This window comes from Palaemon carinicauda, chromosome 18 (assembly GCF_036898095.1).
Source record: "Palaemon carinicauda isolate YSFRI2023 chromosome 18, ASM3689809v2, whole genome shotgun sequence".
Lineage (NCBI taxonomy): Eukaryota > Metazoa > Arthropoda > Malacostraca > Decapoda > Palaemonidae > Palaemon > Palaemon carinicauda.
In genome coordinates this window covers 21,793,615-21,810,744 of record NC_090742.1, presented here as the reverse complement: position 1 = coordinate 21,810,744, position 17,130 = coordinate 21,793,615, and the positions used below count along the sequence as shown (strand labels likewise).

The window sequence follows — 17,130 nt, the reverse complement described above, 5'->3', positions numbered from 1 at the left end:
TAATAAGTGCGATGGCAAAGAACAGGGATTTAGCTATCAAATTCCTGAAGTTCACAGTATTGCTGTTGGAAGTTTCGTATTGCTGTCCTTTGTCCTATTTACAAACTAACAGGTTGACTATGATAAAAATATCTGGGAATTTTGACTACTTCAGACTATTACCAAATGTTACTAGACTGCAGACTCCCCCTACCTTCTTTCAAAAGGCGTTGGAGGTTACACATTGGTATGTAGCACCTCGGACAATACCAGTGCAGGACGCACATTTATTATTCTCTGAAGTCCATGTGATCGAGAAGTTTTTCCTTTTTGTACTTGTTTAGCTTCAGCCTCTGTGATCCGTCAAGTATTCACTAGATGCATAGGCTTGAGGTTAAACTTTAGTATTCAACACATGCTCAGCTTGGCAGTTTCCATGCAAAACCACTAGCATGACATTTGCATAATTGATGATTGAAGACATCAGGTCAGTTTACATAAGTCCATGAAGAGCAGTTATGCCATGTCACTGCTATGTAGGTGTATATTCAACTAGCCTGACCTTTTAAGAAAGGGATCTTGGTAATTCGTTTTCTGGCAACACTTTATTGCTCACATACAATCTTGGCAGGCTATTGTCCCACATATATTGAGTTCTGATACGCTGTCAAGATTTATCCAACTTTAAAATGGTGCACTGGAAGGTGGAATCCAAAATGAAGTAAATTCACATTAAATTAAGTACTGCTAGAGCTTTGCAGATTTCAACAGAATGGTTATCTATGGCAAAAACCCTATATTTTAAGTATGTCATCCCTCAAGGTCTGAATGGGGGGGGGGGGGGGGGGGGGGCAAATACGTTAGTTTCTTTCTTGCACTAAAAGTAAGCCACGTTTGTAAACACTGCGATAGTATTCATATACTCAAGTGTGGGTTTTGCATCCTATAAAATTGTCACAGCTGGGTGTAGTCAGAGAGATTAATTTCCCACAGCTAATGCATAATCAGGGCAATAACTGTTTTGAAGGATTAATTTCCAATGCCGAATGCAATGTGCTGAATTGCCTTCACAACAAGTCCCAGTGGTGGGAAATGTGATTCTCCTGGAATAAACTCCTTTGCCTTTAGCATCCTGGAAGTTATCCAGCATGCAGAATTTATCCAAAAGCCATGCTGACAATGTTGCAGAACCTCTTATCAGTTGATCTCATCTTGGCCACTGTCTTCCTGAGAATTTTTCAGTTTGTTAACTATTAGGAGTTGACTGCCTTTTAAGTGGGTTTCTTACAGCAGCTTTGATTATGTCAATGGATATTTTTAATGGTTTTCAACATCTGAGCCAGTAAATCGTTAGATCCCTGTTAAAGGCTTAGTGTTGTGTTTGGCAAAGATTCTGTTGTATGACTTGACTTAAGCTTAGTTCTGTAGTCAGCTTGTAGATTTTAATCTATGAAGCCCACTCATGACTTTGTTGGTGCTTGCATCTTTGAAGTATATATCCATGTGCTCCATATTTAAATACAAACACTCAATAATTGCATCTACAATTAATCCTTCCTTCCTTTCTGTTTTCAACCCCTTCCTTTCACAGCTTTCTGTTGGAAAGACTCAATTCATGAAGTTAACTTCCAGAATATTGAAAAGTTATAGAAAATGGTACGGGAATGTATTGTAATAAAAATAGTTGCAAGTACATTAGATTTACATTATATTCAGAACCTAACAAGATTTGCAGTAATCCTCAAGAAAATTGTGATACATGAAAACATCTGAAACCAAATAATAGCATTACTTACAGGGAATACTACCTTTTATAAACCTAAGCAACAGTAAGTAACTTCATGCATATTCCTTAGTTTTGAATTTGGTTACAAACCATTGCTTTACAAAACCATAAAAACTTGTATTACAATAAAAACTATTAACATTTGAAAATTCTAATTGGCTATCTTCAGAAAGAGACCTTCCCATTGTAAAAAGTTTTATTCGCGTCTGGTGTTTTAAGTTTTTCAAATTTCAAAAGAATTTGTTTACAAAGACTGTGGAACCGTTTTGATTTATGTAATAAAAAAACATTCCCTCCTAGACAAGTAATGATCTGCTTAAAACGGGCATATGAAGTCACTTAAAATAATTTGTCAAGTAATGAGAACGTAGATTTAACCCAAAATATAAACTAGAAGAAATAAAAAGTTTGCAAGATATTTTAATACTACCAAGTCAATGAAACAATTGGTAAATTCCTGAGATGTACAAAAAGCAAGAGATAAATTATTAATAAGTACACAAGTACTAGTCAAGTACAATTTGAAGTGCAAGATGTAGGCATTTATATAAATGGTAAAGTTATAAACTGTTAAGATTACTACTTGATCAGCATGAATTAGAGCATTTAACTGAAATGGTTTGTATAACTAAGACTAATCCAAAATTCATCATAGGATTTTTTTACTGAAGCTATAGAACAAGTGTTAACTTTGTTTTTAAAGATGAATGAATACATATACCAAGGCACTAACTCCATTTTTGGGGGATAGCCGACATCAAACAAATGATAGAAAAAAAGGGGACCTTTCCTCTCTACGTTCCTCCCACCCTTACAAGGGACTCGACCGAGTTTGGCTGGTACTGCTAAAGGTGCCACAGCCCACCCTCCCCTGTTATCCACCACAGATGAAGCTTCATAATGCTGAATTCTTACTGCTACCACCTCTGTGGTCATGCTAGGCCACCGGAGGAAGCAGCAGGGCCTACCGGAAATGCGTTGCAAACCCCACCATTCACTCCCATTTCTAGCATGCTCTCTTGCCTCTCACATCTATCCTCATTTCACCCAGAGCTTTCTTCACTCCATCCATCCACCCAAACCTTGGCCTTCCTCTTGTACTTCTCCCATTAGCTCTTGCATTCATCACCATCTTTAGCAGACAGCCATTTTCCATCCTCTCAACATTGCCAAACCACCTCATCACATTCATATCCGCTCTGGCTGATAACTAATTTCTTACACTCGTTTTCACCCTTACTACTTAGTTCCTAACCCTATCTACTCGAGATACACCAGCCATACTCCTTAGACACTTCATCTCAAACACATTCAATTTCTGTCTGTCACTTTCATTCCCCACAACTCCGATCCATGCACCACAGTTGGTACAATCACTTTCTCATGCAGAACTCTCTTACATTCATGCCCAACCCTCTATTCTTTACCACTCCCTTCACTGCCCCCCAACACCTTGCATCCTTCATTCACTATATCTGCTTCCACTCCACCATTTGCTGCAACAAGACCAAGTACTTAAACTAATCGACCTCCTCAAGTAACTCAACTTTCAACATGAAATTCAACCTTGCACCACCTTCCCTTCTCGTACATCTCATAACCTTACTATTACCCACATTAAATCTCAACTTCCTTCTCTCACATACCCTTCCAAAATCTGTCTCTAATCGTCCAAGCTTCTCTTCCGCGTCTGCAACCAGTACAGTATTATCAGCAAACAACAACGGATTTACCTCTTACTGTATTCATGATCATTCTCGTCTACCAGTTTCAATCCTCGTCCAAGCACTTGATCATTCACCTCTCTCACCACTTCATCAACATACAAGTTTAACATCCATGGCAACATCATACATCCCTGTCTCAGCCCCACTCACCGGAAACCAATCGCTTACTTAATTTCCTATACTAACATACGGTTTACTACCTTTGTAGAAACTTTTCACCGCTTGCAACAACCTTACACCAATTCTATTAACTTCTTCAGATTCCACATCGCTTCCCTATCAACTCTATCATATGCTTTTTCCAGTTCCACAAATGCAACACACATCACCTTACCTTTTGCTAAATATTTCTCTCATATCTGCCTAACTGTAAAAACCTGATTCATACATCCCCCTACCTCTTCTGAAACTACCCTGTATTTCTAAGATTGCATTCTGTTTTATCCTTCATCCTATTAATCAGTACTCTACCAATACACTTTTTCAACCAACTCGACAAACCAATACCCCTTGAATGATTTACAACACTAATACATATCCCTAACCCATATTTAATGGTATAATACATGGACAAACCCTATCTACTGGTATCACTGACAACACAAAACATATTAAACAATCTCACCATCCATTCAAGTACAGTCACACCCCCTTCCTTCAACATCTCAAGTTCTCACACCATCCATACCAGGGGCTTTTCCTACTCTCATTTCATCTAGTGCCCTCCTCACTTCCTCTCTTGTAATCTCTTTCATTCTCATCTTCCATCACCGGCACCTCAACACCTGCAACAGCAATTATATCTGCCTCCCTATTTTCCTCGACATTCAGTAAACTTTCAAATTATTCCACCCACCTTTTCCTTGCCCCCTCGCCTTTTAACAACCTTTCATTTCCATCTTTCACTGTCTCTTCAATTCTTGAACCAGCCTTCCTTACTCTCTTCATTTCTTTCCAAAACAACACTTATTCTCTTCATAGATGAATGAAAGAATTAAACAATCCGGTCAAGATATTCAATAAGCTAGAATAAGGTGCTCCAATTTCTGCCTACATTTTACTAGTTTTTGTATGGCATGCCAGAGTAAACAAGATTAATTATTAAGGCTTCACTGGGTTTTCTTTATTGTAAAACTTACCAAAGTACCAGAAATGTATGTACTATGGCTCATTCCATGAAATACAGTACTGTATGTTTATAATAACTTGTAAAGAAACTATATTAAGTGAACTTGCATCATTTTTAGTCTTTTCTTTAGACTCTACTAAGCTAAGTGAAAATAAGTAGTACAGCCAATGTTGCAAAAAGCCGTTTCTGGATCGCAATTGATAAGAAAATGTAAACAATCCATAAAAAAAAAAAATTGGAAATGTAAGAAGACTATGCATGAAATATAATGATTGAAAGAAAATTTATGGTACAGTACTTTGAATGCTAGAAGATTATCTCTAACTTCTTAAAATGATACTTTATACTAAATGTAGACTAAGGTTTCAGTAAGGTAATGGTTTTTGTGAAAATAACTTCTTAAATTGTGGTCACAGCTATCTAACGTCAACATTTGAACTGCTTTTCTAATAATGCCCTGGTGGTAATTTAAGCAATAAAAAATGTTGCCCTCGACAGAACTAATGACTAATTTAATTACAGGAATGAAGTTCTGTATCCAGTAATTAAATTTTTTTACTTTTATCATTTAACCATCAAAGATCTCTATCATTTATAACATCCAAGTACATATAAAAAAGCAAATAAAATTTTCCACTAATCTTTAGACATTTGGAAATGAAGCCAGAAGATTTTACCAAAAATTCCATGGCACCTATTACTTGAGAACCATTGGCATGTTTATAGGTATATCACAGCAAAGTGTCATCAATGCTGTAAATAAGTCTGTAAATTGCATGCCAAGGAATCACTGCACTAATAAAGTCCATCAATAAATCTACTTGTTCATAATGGAGTGATAGGAATACCCCAGTCTTCCTTTATAAGGTCAGCCGCACGTTCTCCTATCATGATCACTGGAGCATTAAGATTACCCGAAACAATCAGAGGCATTATTGACGCATCCACCACTCTCAAGCCATGTGTGCCTCGTACCCTGTATGAGAAAAATTCAATCACAAGACATTAATTAATGGGGAAAAGAGGAATAATTCCTTAGCAAAACTCTAAACACTTCATTCTAATGAGCAAATCACATGTGTTATAACTTATTTCAAATACTTTCTACTATGGATTACCTGTAAGTTTTTAGTTGGATTATTTGTTAAGCTGTAGTGTACCAGTTCATATTTAATAATTATGCATGAACATTTCTATTTACAAAGCATTGTAAAAAGATATGTTGCCCTAACATTTACATAAGATTTGTTGCAAAAGGACTAACTACCTCATAAAAATTCAGTTTTCATCACTAATAATTCTTTGTTGAAAAGGAAAAAGGTTTTAAAATTAATTTTCAACTGATGTCCATATTGCAGTTTCTTCAGTAATGTGATACTGATCAGACCTAATAGTTTCCTTATTAGCGCTTCAAGATGTCTTCCCCTGGTGTTCTAAGCAATTACTGCATTGTGTGCATAGAATTGGAGTTCGCTTTTCTGCATTTCCTTTATATATTGTGTCGGGGTAATACTGCGATTTAAATAACCCTCATGAAAAGGGTGTTTCTCACAGAATCTCTAATGGAAAATTATGTTCCAAGGGGTGACAGTGGTAATTACTCCTCCACCTTTGAATAATTCACAATTGGCCAACTTTTCATTGTGATGAACTTCATAAGATCTCTGGCTTTCTTTGTTGATAACTAAACTCCCTCAGTTGAGTTCAATGTTACAATGTTTCTTTCAGTAAATGTTCTGAAAGTCCACTGTGCATCACAGATGTAAAAGCCTCTAGCAGAACCTCAATTTCTTTAGTTACCAAGTCAACTAAACTACTGTTTGCAGCATGTTTAGTTTGGCTTTGTCCTCTATTCGCTTGCAAGCTTGGCCACTAAATCATCACAGGTTAATTGTAGCAGGGAAATGTAGGCACTAGTACATACACTAAAGAAACCTCCGTGTGCATGCGCAGCATCACCTGAATTTACTGAAGTTGTGAAAAAAAAGAAAAAAAAATTAAGGAAATCGGCCTATTTTCCCTCCCTTCTATCTACAGTACATTACAGGTTACATATTATCAACAAAGAAAGCCAGAGATCTTATGAAGTTCATCACTATGAAAAGTTGGCCAATTGTGAATTATTCAAAGGTGGAAAAGTAATTACCATTGTCACCCCTGCTATAATAAATAGCCTAGCCTGTCATGGCTTTTCCCTAGAACTATCAGCACATTTACTTTAGCACTTGTATTGAGAGAAACACGGAGGCAACTTTGAAAATGAGGAATTACAGTATGTTCTTTTCAAACATGTAACCTTATTTCTGAGAAATACCCTAGTAAATTGAGTTAAGGGAAACTGGGTAGTTTCTAATTCTTTCAAACCAGCAAAAGTAGCCTCTTCCACGACTGGGTTTTATCCCTCGGTTTTATCATCTTCATAGTGGATAGGTTATAGATTTAGTCTCAAATTCAGAAAAGCACTTACAATTCAAAGTTGTTTTTAAAATCAAAAGCTGAAATCCTCCTAAATGACAACAAACTGAATGTGGGTTTTTTATACCCGGTATTATTACTATTAATAATTTTTTGCTAAGCTACAACTCTAGTTGGAAAAGCAGGATGCTATAAGGGCAGGGGCTCCAAGGGGGAAAATAGCCAAATGAGGAAAGGAAAAAAGTAATAATAAAATATTTGAGCAGTGAGGAAAGGAAAAAAAGAAAAATATAATATTTGAGCAGTAACATTAAGATAAACATCTCCAATGTAAACTATATAAACTTTAACAAAACAAGAGGAAGAGAAACTAGATAGAATAGTGTGCCCGAGTGTACCCTCAAGCAAGAGAACTCTAACCAAGACAGTGGAAGGCCATGGTACAGAGGCTATGGCACTACCCAAGACTAGAGAGCAATGGTTTGATCTTTGAGTGTCCTTCTCCTAGAAGAGCTGCTTACCATAGCTAAAGAGTCTCTATTACCCTTACCAAGAGGAAAGTAGCCACTGGACAATTACAGTGTAGTAGATAACCCCTTGAGTGAAGAATTGTTTGGTAATCTCAGTGTTGTCAGGTGTATGAGGACAGGAGAATATGTAAAGAATATGCCAGACTATTCGGTTCATGTGTAGGCAAAGATGAAATGAACCATAACGAGAAAGAGAAGGATCCAATGTAGTACTGTCTGGCTAGTCAAAAGATGCTGTAACACTAGTGGTAGTATCTCAACGGCTGGCTGGTACACTGGCCAACCTACTTCCTAACAAATGCATATTAAACAGTTTATAAGGCCACAGGAATGGTTAAGGGAAAAAATAAATCTCCAAAAGAATAAAAAGTGTGGGAAACAAAGGAAATAGAAACTGTCTTACACATGTTCGCTAACAAGAATAAACCAAACATTTTGAGCACTTTGGGAATATGATACATCATAGGTAGGATACAAGACTCTTGTATGTAATATCCTATAAGGTGTTGCAACGAATACTGTTATAGGGAGAAAATTTATTGCACCACCTCGTGGTGTAGCCATCTTAGAAGAAACTGGTACGGGAGGATCTTTGAATCTTCATTTGAATAACACCAAACAATTCTCTTTTTGGGACTAGTATGCAAGTGTTCAACTATTTTACAGGTAATCCATCACCATATTGCAGTTCACCTCGGTACATCGCAGATTTATAAATGCAAATCTATATTGTGAGCTTATGGGGGCAGACCAAGTTTCATATTCATACTTTAATTTTTGGTTATATATACAGTAGTGATTTTTGGCCCTCAATAAATAAAGCAAATTACAGTAATGCCACATATATTCATGTAACACTTATGATCTCCCAAATATTCACCAATAAAAACTTACTTTATCATTAATCTTATGTATCATGCGAGTTCCATTTTTGAGACTAAATGATAATATACTAAACTACTCCTTCACTCTTTATCCCAACTTATACAGTATTTCAATAAGTTAGAAAACCAAAATTGATTAATGATAGACAGCTGCTTTGTCATGAACAACCGATTCAAGCAACAATAGCGGTTTTCTTTCTTATTGTAAGAGAATACATGTACTGTACAACATATTAAATTACTTTATACAAATACTTATCAACTTCCAACATATGATTGATTGATTTTATAATCACGACTGGTACGTCTGGTGACACTGTGGGGTTAAGACGTTTGCAAAACCCAGAGATCTGGAGTTATAAATTGTGATGTGAAAAAGTAAAAGTCAAAACATGAAATTTAGTATTTTAAATCTGTTAATAATACTGTACCAAAAATTTCCAGAAGAACATTAATCAAGGTGTAACATTTAGTTAAAAATTGCCAAATATAGCTCATGTTATAAGGGCAAGTCAAAACCTGTAATTTAGCATTAGTAATCAGCAAACAATATCTCACAGCACCGCATTAACAATAGGTCAAGAACGTAAGTAAAACAAAATGTAAAATTTAGCATTAGAAATCTGCAAATAATACCCTATAAGTTAAGAAATTATATCAATAATACTGTTAACTATATGCGAGGATATCCTTGATACTGTCATTTTAACTTGGCCAACGTCAAATATTTAAAAAAGATAGACAAAAATTCTTAAACAAAGCCCCGTTAACATAGAAAACCGCCCAGTTCGCATTGAAAACCACTATTATTTTAAGACTCCATTCAGATCACATCATGTCGACAAACTAAAGTTCAGCTGACTAAATTGAAATGCAGTGTTTTAAGCACAGCCTACTATCTCACATATTGTACATTTAAGCAACGTATAGTTTATTTTGTGTATAGTATGTAATAGCTATGATACTCTCAACATATTGGTGTCTATGTAATATTCATTTTGAAGAAGTTTTAAATAAATTAATTAAGTCTAACTTTTTTTTTTAATGATACGTGCACATATTTGATGAGAGTAGCGGCAGCTTAAGGTCAGCTGATCACAACCAAAGTGGATTTAGGCAGCGAAAAATTTTATTGTCATAATTAACTGATGCTTTTTAAGGAAACCAAGGTATTTTGGGATAAAAAATATGACTTAGGCAATTACAGCATTCTGACAGCACAATATAAAAGGTAATTAACCAGAGTATGTTGGGAGGAGGTTTTTGGAGATGAATATTCCAGGCAGGAGGAAGGGGGGGGAGACCAAAATGAAGGTAGATGGAGTATGTAACTGTGGATATGGAGGAGAAAGATCGCACAGTGGAGAATATCGGAGACAGAAGAAATTGGAAACGGCTTTCAAGACATAGCGGGAAAAGCTTTAGTCGAAGAAGAAGAATTAACCATTGGCAAACTTATGACCACATCAGCCAATGTGGTTGTAAGTTGCGAAGTACCTGTACCTTTTTCAGTATATGAAAAGTTGAATTAAATTTCACAAACACTACCAAGAGAATTGTAAGAAAAGTCAATAATTTCCTAAGCTTTGTTTTCAAGCGTCGTAACTGTAAAGACTACAAAATTCGTCCATCATCAACAGGGATGAAACACCAACTTTGATATGCCATTAAAATAAAATATTGCACCATAAACAATAAATCTAATTTCAAGATGATGGCAGTTGGAATGGGACAATTATACAACTGCTCTTAACTAGTGCTATCTTTAACCAGAACATAGGGTTTTATATACATTGTAAATTTTATTTTCAACATTGATTAAAGCTTTAATGTTCATTAAAGAAGGAACAGCACAATTCCAGAAATTTAAATAATAAATTAAAGTATCCAAACATCTGGAATATAAGAGATGTAGAGAATATTAACCCTTTCACCCCCAAAGGACGTACTGGTACGATTCACAAAAGCCATCCCTTTACCCCCATGGTCGTACCGGAACGTCCTTGCAAAAAAATGCTATAAAAATTAGTTTTTCCTATTTTATGATAATGTTTTTGAGAAAGTTCAGTCATTTTCCAAGAGAATGAGACCAACCTGACCTCTCCATGACAAAAATTAAGGCTGTTAGAGCAATTTAAAAAAAATATATTGCAAAATATGCTAGGAAAAAAATAACCCCCTGGGGGTTAGGGGTTGGAAATTTCCAAATACCCCTGGGGTAAAAGGGTTAATCTTAAAATAGTGTCACGCTCAACTTACTTTAATCTGTGATCCACAACTCCATATGGATCTGAAGGCGGTGCCATTTTACAAGTCCCGGCAGGATGATAAGTTGTGGTTGACATGTGTGCAACAAAGCATGCCCAATATTCATCAGATTCAATGATAAGGTGTTCACATCCAGGCAAAGGCTGTAGCAGTATTCATGGAAGAGAAAAAGAGTTAAAAAACTTTCATTACAGTATTCAAGTAGGCCTACACACATTTGAATTTTGAATGTGCACTGGCATAGGTATTAACTTGAATATCATCACTTCAATAAAGCCAGCAACATTTATCTATACATTTATATATTGGGCAAAGGCTGTAGCAGTATTCATGGAAGACAAAAAGAGTTAAAAAACTTTCATTACAGTATTTAAGTAGGCCTACACACATTTGAATTTTGAATGTGCACTGGCATAGGTATTAACTTGAATATCATCACTTCAATAAAGGGATTTTGACGAAGGAAAAATCTATTTCTGGGGAGAGACCTGTGGCGCCCGGCGAAAAGTCCTTCTTGAATACCTTTTCTGATAAAAACCTTCCAATTATACCAGAGAAAGATAAAAGCATGGAATGCTGAGGTTACAACCCTCGCGCGAGCACCTTTTGGGTGTCGTGTATAAAGCAAAGGCGTGTGAAATCCACTATTCACAGGTTGTCTTCCATTTAGTTAATTCCTTCGCCAAAGGGATGGGCCGATACAGAGGCCCTAGACACATCCCCATCGCCGCACCACCCACGCCACGACGCGAGCGCCATCTGAACAACATCCTTCTGTATTGACCATGATGGCTTGGAAAGGAAAGGGTGGGATCGTGTAAAATAAGGGGAAGGGTTTCGCCGGGCGCCACAGGTCTCTCCCCAGAAATAGATTTTTCCTTCGTCAAAATCCCTTTTCTGGGTCGAACCTGTGGCGCCGGGCGAAAATGTACCAGAGAATGCCTTCCAAGCCCAACAATAACTACTAATTTAATAAGGGGAGAGAAACAACACCATGTAAAGAAAATCATATATAATTCAGGTAAGTAGGCATAAAATATAAACTAGCCACAGGGCATAGTGAGAGTAAGGATAAACAAACATGATAACAAGGAAACCTCTGAGTATCAGAGGAAAACATGCAACAAAACTGACATGGCTAAGAATATCCCAACTTAATAACAAGGGAAAACAATAATAGTTACAATCATATTAACCTAATATGTAATACACTTAGGGCTAACGAACCACCAAGGAAGCGGCGTCGTGGTGCGAGTGGCGGGTAGGAGGGAGAAGAGAAGAGATGGATGAAAGGAAGAACAAAAGATCAATGGGGAGAGATAAGGCTCCCAGCTGCAACCGTTGGATATTTAAGAGCCTGTAAGTTCTTTAGATAGTGGCGTTTGAAGACCATAGGAGATTTCCAACCCGTGTACTTCTTAAGGTTATCAAAGTCCATACTCTGGAAATAGTTGATGGAGGTAGCTATCGATCGGATATCATGAGCATGGGGAAATGATCCCGGATTGGCTTGTTTAATGAAGTATAGGATCTGTTGCCTAATGCCACGTATGGAAATGGTACCTCCTTGTTCTCTGATAAACAGGGGGCCAGACGATCGGGTAGCAGTCCTGGCTAAAAAGGCCCTGAGAGTGGTGACCGGACATAGAGAAGTATCTTGGAGAAGAGGAATAATCTTCCAAGGGGACCACCTATTTTGGGGGTCCTCGTTCTTAGCTAGGAACGCCCTGTCTGGTGAAAGAAGTACCTCACCTGAAGGGAGGAAATCCATGTTCTCTGAGTTTCGTGAGAGAGCTGCTAGTTCTGAGATTCTGGAACCCGAGGCCAAAGCTGTTAGAAATAAAGTCTTCCTAAGAAGAGTGATATAAGAGCAGGATTCGTTGTCCGTGTCGGAGGCCAGTTTGAGGACATCATTTAGAGACCAAGAGACCTTTTGAGGACGGACCGAAGGTCGAATCCTAGCACATGCTTTTGGAATAGATGAGAAATAAGACTCCGCCAGGTTAATGTTAAACCCAACCAGGAAGACTTTCCTCAGAGCTGACTTAATGGTGGTTATAGTGCTAGCTGCTAGGCCTTTGTCAAAAATGGACCTAAAGAAGGAGATGGCTAAATTAGGAGTCATAACCGAATGGTCTGAAGTCCTTAAGAAATCCGCTAGTTTCTTAACCGCCGAATCATATTGGCGAATCGTTGAGTCCCTTTTGTCTGATTCTATAAAGAGGACATTATCTGGGTCGATGTTTGCGTCCCTACGTGCCGCAAACTTCATGAAATCCACAAAGTTAGGGTTTTGGCTATCCTTGAGGAATCTGACACAGTCCGTGTTTGGACCACCTGGGTCAGTTTGGGGAATGGGATCCGGAAGGGACGGAGTTTCAACTCGAGGAGGAGAGGAAACCAACTGCTCTTTGGCCAGTGAGGTGCCACTAAAGCTACTACCCCGTTGAAGGAGCGGAGTTTGTGCAAGACTTTCAGTAGAAGATTCACTGGAGGGAATAAGAAGATCTTCTGCCAATGGTTCCAATCCAGGGTTAATGCGTCCATGGCATAAGCCTGAGGGTCCAGGTTCGGTGTCACATAACACGGGAGTTTGTGATTGAGTCGGGTCGCGAATAGATCTACCTGGAGACCTGGAACCAGCCTGAGTATCCACCGGAAGGAGTGCATGTCCAGGGACCACTCCGATTCCAGTGGGCTCGTCCTGGATAATGCGTCTGCTATCACATTCTGGACTCCTGCTAGGTGAGTTGCTGACAGGAACCAGTCTTTGTCGGCTGCCAAGGTGAAGATAGTGACCAGGATCTGATTCAGGTTGGGTGATTTGGACCCCCCCCTGTTGAGGCAGTGGACTACGGCCGTGCTGTCTGAGACTACTTTGATGTGGGTCGACCTCGGAGGGGAGATTCTCTTCAGGGTCAAGAACACCGCCATGGCTTCGAGAACATTGATATGGAACTGTCTCATGGCGGGTGACCAAGAGCCCTGACACATCTGATGTTGGGAGTAACCCCCCCAACCACTCAGAGACGCGTCGGTATGAATTGTCACTTGTGGAGAGGGGAACTGTAGAGGAACCGACTTGGAGAGGTTCCTCCGATCGGACCATGGTTGTAGTCTCATTTTCAAGACAGAGGGGATCTTCGAGGTCTTGTCTCTTAAAGGTATTGTCGCCCTCTTTCTCCAAACTCGATTGATGTCTTTGAGTTTGGCTTTTAATAGGAGATCGGTCAGAGAGGCAAACTGGAGTAGGCCGAGGACCCGTTCTAAAGCTCTTCTGGACACCTGTTTGTGTTTGAGAAAGTTCCTGACCTTGGAAGCTATCTCCCTCACCTTCTTGGGAGGAAGGGAGAGCTTGTGCTTTGAGAGGTCCCAACGGATGCCTAACCATTCGAAGAGGCTTGATGGTTGTAGGCGGGACTTCCGGAGGTTGACTTGGAAGCCCAGTTTGGCGAGAAAATGGAGTACCTTCGACGTAGCTCTTTTGCATTCCTGGTGCGACTGGGCCCAAATGAGCCAATCGTCCAGATAGGCGACGATTTGTATCCCTTGGTGTCTGAGTTGCTCGAGCACCGTCTCCCCCAGTTTCGTGAATACCCTGGGGGCAATGCTGAGACCGAAGGGCATGACTTTGAATGCGAAGGCTCTCTTGCCGAGACGGAAGCCTAGATAAGGAGAGAAGTTTCGAGCTACTGGGACATGATAATAGGCGTCGGTAAGATCGATAGAGGTGGTGACGGCCCCACGGGGAAGTAAGGTCCGTACCTGAGAGATAGTCAGCATACGGAACTTGTCGCAAAGGATGTAAGAGTTGAGCTTCGACAAGTCCAGAACTACCCTCAACGCCGACGAGTCTTTCTTCGGGACTGTAAACAGGCGGCCTTGGAACTTCAGGGATCGAACCCGCTTGATTGCTCTCTTCTTGAGTAACTCCGCAGTGTACTCTTCCAGGATGGGAGTGGGTCTCTGGAAGAAGGTCACCGGTGGAGGAGGGGATCCCTGTGACCATTTCCAACCCAAGCCCCTTGATATTATGCTGTGAGCCCATGGACTGAAGGTCCAATGATCCCGGAAGTGATAAAGTCTCCCTCCTACCGGCATCACATCATTGGGAGGGAGTGAACTTAGGGCCCCTCCCTCCACGGGAACCCCTTGCTCTGGGCCCGCCGCGTTGGCGGAACTGTCCTCTACCTCTGGAACTCCCTCTTTGGTATCCACGAAAGGAACCGGAGGGTTCGTAGGCAGGGTTGTATGCAGGTGAGGGCATCCAAGAGGGGTTGGGCTGTGTACCAGGGGGAGCAGCGAGGTAGACTACCTGCTGAGGAGGCGCCTGTTGTCGAGAAGTCGAGGCCGCGGAAGGCTGTGGGGACGAGGTACCCCGGGCCGCTTTGTAAGGACTAAACCTCAGCTTCTTCTTGAAGAATGTGTGTCTCTGGGGTTCGAACCTCTTTTTGGCTGAGAGACCCCACCTTACCTGCAAATTCTGGTTTGCCCTCGCTGCGTCCTGAAGAACCTTATCCACCTCGGTCTGAGGGAAGAGGGTCTTACCCCAGCAGGAGGAAGCTATCAGTCTGTTCGGCTCATGCCTGATGGTGGCCTCCGACAGAACGAACTTCCTGCAACTAACCCGTGCTGACCAGAAGTCATGGAGATCTATTTGGTAGGATAGCAGCTGGTTCTTTGTGGCGACTCTGAACAGCGTTTCCTCTGGGTAAAGAGATGCAAGGGACTCCATGGAGGTGATGGATTGGAGGGACCTAGCAAGTCTAGTACGGGTCTCGAACTCAGTTTTGAGAAGACTCTCTATTAATCTGGGAAGCTTCTCAGAGAAAAGAGTAGAGGCACAGTCCGGGTCTAGTTTCCCCACCGTGAAGGTAGAGGCCGCAGCATCCCAGGCTGCCGAGGAACCCGGAATAAGCAAAGAGGTGGGGTCCGTCTCCTTGAGAGCCGGCATGGAAGAGCCTTCTTTGATGGCCTGTATAGTCAGCTCTGTGACTTTGTCTATGAGCGGCAAAGAGATGGAGGCCGCTGTCGTAAAAATAGTGTAGGAACCCTTGTGAGGGGTGAGCTTGGAGTTAATACACCCCCACTCTGATAGTGTTCTGGCCCAGATAGCCTGGGCCTGCTCTTTTGGAAATATGACCGTTTCCTTCGGTACCTTGTCCATACGGACCAATGCATGTTCCTTTAACCGTACAAAACCATTGAACGGGAATGCTAGGCCCGGGGGATAGAACTCCAGGTCCTCTAGAGGGCAGGTGCCCATGCCCTCCAGAGTTAGGGAGCCATCTACGAATGGAGCATGCAAAGCAAACCGCCAAGGATTGTTTTTATCGAAGGGCGGCAGCTTCGATGCGTCTGGGGCAGAAGGGGGAGGGAACTGAGTTCCGGCGCGGATCAGAGTAGCCATCATATCCTTAATCTCTGTTATTGCACCAGAGTGATGTTGAACTTGATCCCTGACCAATCCTTTGATCAGTTGGATGGGGAGGAGATCAGCCCAGGGTACCTGAAAGTCACCCGTTGGTTTTTTCTTGGATTTGGTAGACTTAGACTTCTTAGGAGTAGTGGTTTTACGAGGAGCAATATGAATATCAGGAGCTGTCGAGGGTCCGGGGACCGGTGACGTTGATACTGGCAAAGCTGAAGTCTTATAAGTTCGAAGTGGCTTCACCTTGGGTCGTACGGAGGCAGAGGGATCCCGAGGAGAAGCCTTAGAGTTATCAAAACCTAGAAAGGAAGAGGTAGAAGAGGGAGTAGGAGAGAAAAGGGTTTCCACCAACTCGGCACCACTTACCTGCTCGTCCCTGGGTTCTACGTCTATATCCAGACCAGCCATGTCCATCGGTACGAGGGTTTCGTCCTCCACGGAAATGGTAGCCCTGACTTCTTCAATTAAAGGGGCAGCAAGATCAGGAGAGACTGCAGCAGTAGTCGAGCCTGGGAAGAGACGGGAGGCCATATCCCCATCGAGGAGATAGGGAGCGCCAGACGGGGCATTCCTGCCAAAGCCCGACACCCACGGCCGAAGAGTAGCCCTTGCTGACCGAAGAGAGACATCATCGGCCTGTAAGATTTGCAGTGATTAGTGATGGAGGAGGGGGTTTGCCCTCCTAAATATACTGTGTATATCATATTCATGTCTATATTAGTGTCTGCCAACGAGAAATAAGGAACAAAGGGAAAACCCACTTACATCATCATTCAGCAGAACTGACGACAACTCGTAACAGAACGAGCACAAATCCGGGAACCACACTGGGTATTGGGCCTGTCCCGGTTCCTGGATAAAGGGAATGGAGCAGTGAGCATGAGACCGGCAGAGGTCATGCCCAACGGGGTCGCTGAACGAGGCAGAGCATCCTTCAGCAGTACAACGGGCCTTCTGTAAAAGAAAGGAGACATGAGTCTG

General features: G+C 40.9%; 1 protein-coding gene across 4 annotated transcripts in view; it reads right to left on the bottom strand.

Moving 5' to 3' along the window:
• Positions 1 to 4,300: 4,300 nt before the first annotated feature.
• LOC137657695 (glucose dehydrogenase [FAD, quinone]-like) overlaps positions 4,301 to 17,130 on the bottom strand; it is a 52,152-nt gene continuing 39,322 nt past the window's right edge. For all 4 annotated transcript variants that reach the window (XM_068392097.1, XM_068392098.1, XM_068392100.1 and 1 more), the window contains 2 exons: positions 10,710 to 10,861; positions 4,301 to 5,597 (listed from right to left, as the gene is read on the bottom strand). In XM_068392097.1, coding sequence (XP_068248198.1) covers positions 5,447 to 5,597; positions 10,710 to 10,861 — 303 coding nt within the window. In that variant the 3' untranslated portion in view covers positions 4,301 to 5,446. The remainder of the gene's footprint in view (positions 5,598 to 10,709; positions 10,862 to 17,130) is intronic.